This window comes from Triticum aestivum, chromosome 4B (genome assembly GCF_018294505.1).
Source record: "Triticum aestivum cultivar Chinese Spring chromosome 4B, IWGSC CS RefSeq v2.1, whole genome shotgun sequence".
Taxonomy (NCBI): Eukaryota; Viridiplantae; Streptophyta; class Magnoliopsida; order Poales; family Poaceae; genus Triticum; species Triticum aestivum.
Window position 1 is genome coordinate 18,406,132 of NC_057804.1, and position 8,677 is coordinate 18,414,808.

General features: G+C 47.7%; 1 protein-coding gene across 1 annotated transcript; it reads left to right on the top strand.

Moving 5' to 3' along the window:
- Positions 1 to 266: 266 nt before the first annotated feature.
- On the top strand, positions 267 to 4,828 carry LOC123090640 (subtilisin-like protease). The gene is made up of 3 exons (XM_044511959.1): positions 267 to 751; positions 2,633 to 3,942; positions 4,020 to 4,828. The coding sequence occupies exons 1-3, from the start codon at positions 272 to 274 to the stop codon at positions 4,633 to 4,635; spliced, it is 2,406 nt and encodes an 801-aa protein (XP_044367894.1). The 5' UTR covers positions 267 to 271; the 3' UTR covers positions 4,636 to 4,828.
- Positions 4,829 to 8,677: the final 3,849 nt, after the last annotated feature.

An 8,677-nucleotide genomic window follows, 5' to 3' on the forward strand; every position in this document is an offset into this window, starting at 1 on the left:
ATGTACCTCGTATGATTTCAGTTGATTAAAGTTCAGTTTTTACCCCTCAAAAAAAAACTGAATGGGAGAGAAAAAGTCATGTGCACCTTATAATATGGGACTGCATGCAAAGACTTGCACTCCCAAGATTTTGGAAAGGAGGGAGTATTAAAGCTAGCATATGGACGACGAGGGCTACCGGCAACGTAATAAGAAAAATAATTTGCTGTACATGATCTTTATACCTGTGGTTTTTATTTCTCAAAAAGAGAAATCAAGTATGTAAGCATGCATGCGCCACTGCTCCGATCCTCCCTCACATCATCTTGCCCGCTCGCAGCATAGCATGGCGACCCACCGCTCCCTCTTGCCCGCACCATGCATCACGGCGCTGCTCCTGGCGGCGGTGATCAGCACCGATGCCTCCTACACCGTACAGGAAGATCGGAGGGAGGCGCATCTCGAGCCGGCTGACGAAGCCGGCCACAGGACGTACATCGTCCTTCTCGAGCCACCGGCAGGAGGCCAACACATGGATGCCGATGCTCACAGAGCATGGCACCAGTCCTTCCTGCCGTCCATGAAGACGGCCCTCGGCAAGCCGCGACTGCGGCGGTCGTACCGGACCCTCGTCCACGGGTTCTCTGCGCGGTTGACGGAGAGGGAGGTGAAGCGGGTCTCCGCCAAGCCGGGAGTCATCCGGGCCTTCCCCAACGTCATCCGGTACCTGGAGACCACGCGGACGCCGGCGTTCCTCGGCCTCCCCTACCAGGTAGGGATGTCAACTGGTCCGTTTAATCCCGTTTAAAATCCACTTATGATTTGATAGTTTAAAAAGGTTTTTTTGTTAGTTTGATGAAAATGAACTATCAGGCTACTCTCTCCTTCCATATATATAGGGTCTAATGTGTTTTTCAATACCGCCTTTGACTATTGACAAAATTAATAATACATGAGATGTATAATGTGAAAATTACATCATTGAAAGCTCCTTTCACATATGAATTTGGCGGATGCTTTGTGTAAGTTGCATGCCATATATTATTGCTCTAACATTTGGTCAAATTTAGCCTCGAAAAACGTCTTAGGCCCTATATGAGTAAATTGCAAAAAACCACCACATTTGTGGACCCTAAATCAAAAAACCACCATGTTTCGTTTTTTTTGCAAAAAACATCCGGTATCCAGTAATCTTTTTGCGAAAAACACTAATCAGTCGATAAAAAGTGTTTGACTGGAAATCTGACAGGTGGGACCTAGCTGTAAGTGCTGACTTGGAGGTCAAATATCACACCGTTTGCATGAGCCATTAGGATGACGTGGGGCCCACCCTACAGCGTCTCTATTCCTCGCTATCTTTCTTCCCTTCATTTCATCGAGCACCTGGTGCGCGCGATGCCGACCACCGCCGCCGCTCCATGCACCTGCCCCACCCGGCCCGACCGTCGAGTCTGCAGCCATCTCCGCGCGCCTCGCCGGCGCCGACCCCTGGCGCGAAGTCCGCCTCCTGGGTGTGGTGGGACGTCTAGGAGCTCGATGGCGCCACCCCACGCCTCGTCTCCATTCGCGCACAGGATGTGGAGCCCGACGGCGCCGGCCTAACCGTCGAGTCCGTAGCCATGTCCGAGTGCCTCGTCGGCTCTGCCGAACCGCAGAGTCCGCTTCCTGGGCGAATCCCATCTCCGCACAGGGAGCTCGCTATGGCCGCATGAGTGCATGACCCGAGGCACCAGCCAGCGGCGCCGTGGGTAGAGTCTACCTCACCCGACGCGGCATTCCCGGCTTACCGCAAGCGCAGGGCGGCTGCCAGCTACGCGGCGCAACCAGCTGCGGTGCGCAGCCTCACCTCCGCGCTCGGCCTGGAGACGGCGCCGTCTGCCGCTCATCCGTGGTCATCAGATCCGGCGAGGAGCATCCCGGCGGCCAGAGACGCCTTGAGCAGGAGAAAACCATGTCGGAGGAATCCCGAGACGTCCTGCGTTGACGAAGCCGTGCTCTGAACTCACGCCGGCTGCTCGCCGGAGCATGCGGACGAGCACCTGAGGACGCGCGCGTGGCGCTCCGTGCTTGCGGAAGCACGACCGAGGTGCAGCACGCGCACGCGGCACACAGGTGCTCGCGAGGTGGCCGGGAACGATGGGTGCTCAGGCAAAAGGGGGCTACGCCGCTACGGGAAGCGGACGAGATCGGGGGCAGTAAGCCATAGCCGCCGCCGGCAGCTGGAGGCCGCGGAGACAGCAGAGGGCCCGCGTGTAGAGGTGGCGGCGCTCGCGCAGAGCAGGGGCGCCGCGGACGCCCGCGATGGAGGCCGACCGCTGACGGCTCGCGGGCTTGACACGGGTGACATCGAGACCCATCGACGGTGCCGTCTCCTCCCCGCCAAGTGGACCTGACATTGGGACCCATCGGTCAGGTTTGGCGTCAAATGGCTCTAATCTGAGCAATTAGCGTTTTTTGCAAACTGTCAGCAGAATACCGGATGTTTTTTGCAAAAAAAAAAACGAAACGTGGTGGTTTTTTGATTTAGGGTTCACAAATGTGGTGGTTTTTCTGCAATTTACTCAGCCCTATATAGATGGAAAGAGGTAGTAGCAAAAATTAACTAACGGGATTGTGAATGCCATTTATTTGCCGCTGACATCCCTACTACCAGGTGGAGGAGTCGCCCGAAGACTGGCCTGGCTATGGCGGCCTTGGGATGATAATCGGCATCGTGGATGGCGGCATCGCCAACAATCATCCGTCCATGGACGACGCTGGATTCGAGGGCATCGAGCCGCCGCAACGATGGAGGGGCTCCTGCCACAAGGACTTCAAGTGCAACAGGAAGATCATCGGGGCCAAGAATTACTTCAACTCCGCACCACCTTTGGATGTTGACAGCGGACATGGCACCCACGTGGCGACCATCGCGGCGGGAAACTTCGTCGCAGGCGCCAACGTCAACGGCCTCGCCAGGGGCAACGCGTCAGGCATCGCTCCGCAGGCGCACGTCGCCGTCTACAAGGGGTGCAGCCGAACGAGCTGCCCTGACGAATCGGTGCTGTCAGCCATCATTGCGGCGGTGGACGACGGGGTAGATGTCATCTCGCTGTCTGTCGGAGGAATCTCCAACGCTACGTACGACCATGACCCGATTGCCGTGGCCTCCTTCGCCGCCATGCGGGCCGGCATCCTCGTCGTCGCTACCGCCGGCAATGCGGGCCCACATCCATCGACCGTCCAGAACGATGTACCTTGGCTTATGACCGTGGGAGCCGGCACCGTGGACCGGTTACTTATGGCGAGGGTTGTAATTGGGGGCGTGCATAACCCACTGCATATATTTGCCGGTCAGTCGCTCGCCGATAGGCAGTGGCTGACGACAGTTCGACCAGATGTTATGCACGATCTGCTCTACAGCAACGACGGGGATCGCGCCAAGTGCGTGTACCCGAAAGACGAGATGGCGGTACGTGTTTCAGGCCGGGTCGTCATCTGCGATGAAATAGAAGAGGATGAAGTGGAAGAGGGTCCCGTCGATGAGTTGCTGAGTAGTAACGCGTCTGCGATCATTGTGGTGGACTCAAAGGAGTGCGGATACACCAGAAACTTGGTGGACATGGGCGACATTCCGATTCTTCAGGTGCCCTACAACGATGGCGTGTCTTTGAAGGACTATTCATCTTCGCCGCACCTCAAGGCGGCTGTCGACTTCAACCGCGGCACCGTTCTGGGTACTACTCCAGCTCCCACGGTGGCCTATTTCTCGTCACGTGGCCCGAGCCAATACTTCCCCGCCATCCTGAAGCCCGACGTGCTCGCGCCCGGGGTCAATATCCTAGGAGGGATACCGTACAAGCCCGGCGACGGTCCTGTGTACTTCGGGTTCAAGTCGGGCACCTCCATGGCGGCTCCACATGTAAGCGGCGCAGCCATCTTGTTGAAGAGCGCACATCCAAGTTGGAGTCCAGCCGCAATCAAGTAAAAATGCCCACTAACTAATAAACTAGCTAGGAAGCAATCATACTGATCATATTTTCTGATTTTATGATCTGCAGGTCTGCGCTGATGACAACGGCGGACATAGTCGACAACTCCGGGCATGGAATCCGAGACGAGCAGCTAGACGCTGCCAACGCGTACAAAATGGGAGCTGGGCAAATCAACGTGTCCAGGGCCATGGACCCTGGGCTCGTGTACGAGCTCAAGGAGGGGCAGTACGCTGCCCACGTCTGCTCCACGCTCGGCGAGGCCGCACTGCGCGCTGTTGCATGCAATAACTCGTGGAGATGCTCCGAGCTGCCAACCACGCACCCGTCCAACCTCAACTACCCAAGCATCACGGTCCCGCTGCAACCGAGGGGGTTCATTGTGGTGAGGACGCTGACGAACGTCGCGCCTCGGATCTCCGAGCCGGAGATATACATGGCCAAGGTGGTCATGCCTTCGGAGGTGCGCGTGATCATCGACCCAAGCACACTCATGTTCAATTATACAGGGCAGGAGGGCTCGTACCAGATCTCCGTGAGGAGCACCAGCAACTCACCGGTCCAAGGAGCTGTGTACCACGGTACCGTCGAATGGTCTTCAAGCGAGCACACGGTCAGAAGCCCCATGCTTGCCGTCGTCGACCTGGCCACCTCTCACCCGTCCACGCCGTGGAAGCTTCACTGAGCAAGGAGTTTCTACAAGTATTTACTTTGTTGTCCGTCCCTATCGAACCGGGCGCCGACCAGCAGGCATTGCCGGCGGTGTGGCCGGAGTTTATGCCTGGCCAGGCATAAACTCCAACAGATCTCCGGTTCTAAATCATGGCACGCTGGGTGAGTTATGTTAATGTTAACTATGGCCAATCTTGAGACGTTAATTGGTGTTTCGCTTTTGCTAATCCTGTGCATGCTGTGCGTATTAACAGTAGTTGTTCTCCTCTGTTTCTTGTGAGGGTGCGCTTGCAACTAAAATCGGAACTGTACGATTACCCAAATCGACACAAACTAAATACAATAAGAAATACTACCTCCGTCCTAGTTTATTAGTTCTTTTTGTAATCTGTGCTAAATTTTGACCAAAGATATAACTGACAAAATGTTAGTGTATGTCGACAAAAATTATATCGTTGGATTCATATTTGAACATAGTTTTCAATGATCTAATTTTTTATGACACGCATGAACATTTTGTTAGTCAAATTTATGATCAAAATTTAGCACAGATTCAATGAGGACCAATAAACCAGGACGGAGGTAGTATAAAGTTATCGAAATCAACAGTTCTATAAAACAATCAAAAAGACAATTCAGAACAGAAGACTTAGACATGACGACGATCCATGCTAATTACGTTGTAGAAAAAACAACATTAACATCAGGATGCAAAAATGATAAACCTTTTAGAAATATTGAAATAGACCTCGTCTTTTGAGAAATAGAAAAGTTTGATTTCATAACATAAAAGTGTTCTTTCATGAGGCACAAAATCTGAAGCATTTCAATGTACACTCGAAGAGCTCCTTTACGGTGATTGGGGCAGTACTGGGAGTACTTTCGAGTACTCACCCCTCCGATTTTTATTAGCCGTCCGATTTGGTGCGGGATTAAAAATGAATAAACCTAATTAGTTTAATCAGAGAAGGGCATAATGGTCCAAGGTAAAATATTCTGTTTTCAACCGATCACGGCCATGACGTCTAGATCCAGTCCTCGTTCTCATCAAATCCTCGTTCTCGTCCTCTTCCTTTTGTCCCACAAGCTAAACTTAACAAAATCATCACTAAGTTCGCATGTTTTACTACAATGCTGATTCCTGCGCACGCTTCAAGTTGTCATGACGACTTTGCTGCTGCTCTGATATGCATGCACTGCTTAGTCTTAATCTTCGTTAAGTTATTCTTCATATGATTGTCTTTGAAGAACTTGAATTTGAAGAATCTGTTAAAACAACCCATTCACCCCCCCCCCCCCCCCCCGCGTTCGATAACCTGCAGTTTCACTTTTTCTTTCTTCTATTAGGTCTTAATTTATTCTATCTAAGAATAATATTTATTTTTATTTTATTTTTTGTATGATTTTCTTTCTTATGAGACATTTTGACCGCTAGATTTTCACCTATATTTCTCAATTTTATTATTATTTTTCTTTATTCTTTTAGGTAATATCAATGCCCTTAACTCATTCAACCTTAGAATAATATTAGTTTTCATTTTTACTTATATTATGTCTTTGTTTTTTAGGAGATTTTTTGGCCGTTAGATTTTCACCTATATTTATGCATGCGACGATGTGTTTGATTCTGAGATCTTCTAAACCTACTTAGTTTTGTATTAGGTATTTAACTAACAAACTGAGTCGATACAAAATATGTTTTTGTTTTTTATTATATCTTTATTCGTTGATGCTTAATGAAAAAATCGCAATGGATTCTCAAGTGTGTGTGTGTGTGTGTGTGTGTGGGTGGGTGGGTGGGTGGGTGCGTGAGTGTGTGGGGTGGGGGGGTGGGGGGTGGGGGGGTTATTTTTGACGTATTGAAAAATGATTAAATCTCAACATCATCGTAATGCTTGAAAATTTACTATAATCTGGATGCATACATGCAATTGCTATACAATGTCAATATGTATGCAAATCATGCAGTGTGAAGATTACGATATTATATGATTGTCTGGCATATCTTGAAACAATGCAAGTTCTCTATAATTTGTGTGCAAGTTTTATCATAATTTTTCTAAATGTCTTTTTTATTTTCTTTCTTCTTTAGGGTAATATCAATGCCCTTTAGTTCATTCTTCCTCAGAATAACTTACGTTGTTTATTTTTTTTAATATTTTTGTTTTAGAATAACTTATGATTGTCTTGCATATCTTGAAACGGTGCAAGTTCTGTATAATTTGTGCGCAAGTTGTGTCATCATTTATATATATTTTTCACTTTCTTTCTTCCTTTAGGGTTATACCAATGCCTTTAGTCCATTTTTCCTTAGAATAAGTTATGTTGTTTATTTCATCTTTTTTTAGTAAAAAAAACTCTATCATGGCTCTTATTGTCTTGTGTGTTTGATGTGTGCGTGTGTGTGTGAGCGCGCTGGTGCGTGTGTGAGAGGTATGAGGAGATTACACCACCACCATGAGATGCAATTTATTTTCAACGTGTCTAGCAACGATTAATCTTCAACTTTATTATTTTATTGTTTGAATAATGAGTGTACATGGATATGTAAATATGCAATGCGGTTTCTATGCAATCTATGTATAAAATTATGTTGTTGTCTGAAAGTTACACAACTATATATTTGGTCTTGAATATTGTAGAACAGTGCTAGTTCTATGAAATACATGTGCAATTTTAATCATTGTTTACTTAAAATTTCTTTCTTCATATTCTTTTTTGGGGTAATACACATGCCATTATTTTATTATATTTTAGGATAAATTTTGTTTTAGTTTACGTTTCCATTTTGTCGCTTGCGGTAATGTTTCTGCCTCTAATTGTTTTGGCCTAGTTGATGTTTGGTTGTCAGGTGTTCTCCTATATTGGCATATGTTGTAGTGTTTTGATGTTGCAGTGGTGTGACACTATTTCATTATGTGTTAAGAAATTAAAATGAGATTTTTTTTGTAATTTATCTAGTTACTTTTATTCTTCATTTTCTTTCTTGTTTTAGGTTAATATAAAAAAGTTATTATGTCTTAGAACAATTTTCTTTTGTTTTAGTTTTCTCGCGAGTGCTATTGTTTCCGTCTCCAGGTTTGTCCTTGTCGGATTTTCTACTGTGTTTGTGCATACATATATTTCAGGTGATTTCTTGTTAGTAACTATAGTATACATATATATTATTTTATTGTTGAGAAAACAAGACTATACTTGTTGTATCTATACCTAATAATAATACAGCACAAAATGCTTATGCCCGTACGTTATTAAATTTACCCTTGAAGTTGATGAAAATTACACATCAATGCCACCTATAAGCAGCAAAAATGAATCTTTTTTAACTCCCACCCGGTTGTGTTTGGTTCATCTACTAATAATCGCTCACACAGCTCCATCGGGGAGTCTGGGTTCGATCCCACCTTCTCCCAACTTTTCTTCACAAATTTCAATTGGCGTAAGATAGAGTTGTCCCTCCGAGCGTCACTTAGCACATGGGCTGCGCAGTGTGCTTTCGGCTCAGCTAATATTTTTTGCAGATTCAAGGACTTATCAAAATATTCATACCTTTCAAACCCTGGGCTCGTGTATGAGCTCAAGGAGGGGCAGTAGGCTGCCGGCCCACGTCTGCTCTACCCTTGGCGAGGCTGCACTGCGTGCCGTTTCGCGCAATAACTTGTGGAGATGCTTCGAGCTGCCCACCTCGCACTCGTCCAACCTCAACTACCCGAGCATCACAGTCCCGCTGTCTGCTCTACCCTTGGCGAGGCTGAACTGCGTGCCGTTTCGCGCAATAACTTGTGGAGATGCTCCGAGCTGCCCGCCTCGCACCCGTACAGGAAGTTGTAGATTCAGGCTCCAGTTTTGTTCGCGTACAACAGTCATCAGGTAACGAAGATGAAGATGGGAGTTACGACTGGTACGCCTGAATATTTTGGAGCAAGGCGAGCAGCGGATGAAGATGGGAGTTACGACTGATACGCCTGAATATTTTGGAGCAAGGCAAGCAGCGGACATTGCCGGTTTTACACAGTTTTCTATTGTCAAGGAAATCCAAGAGGTTTCTGTTCAGA

Bases quoted from the DNA above. Each gene is read 5' to 3' on its own strand.
- LOC123090640 (XM_044511959.1), top strand. From the start codon at position 272: ATGCGCCACTGCTCCGATCCTCCCTCACATCATCTTGCCCGCTCGCAG. The intron at 752-2,632 runs GTAGGGATGTCA...CCCTACTACCAG, and splicing joins TCCTCGGCCTCCCCTACCAG to GTGGAGGAGTCGCCCGAAGA. The intron at 3,943-4,019 runs GTAAAAATGCCC...TATGATCTGCAG, and splicing joins TGGAGTCCAGCCGCAATCAA to GTCTGCGCTGATGACAACGG.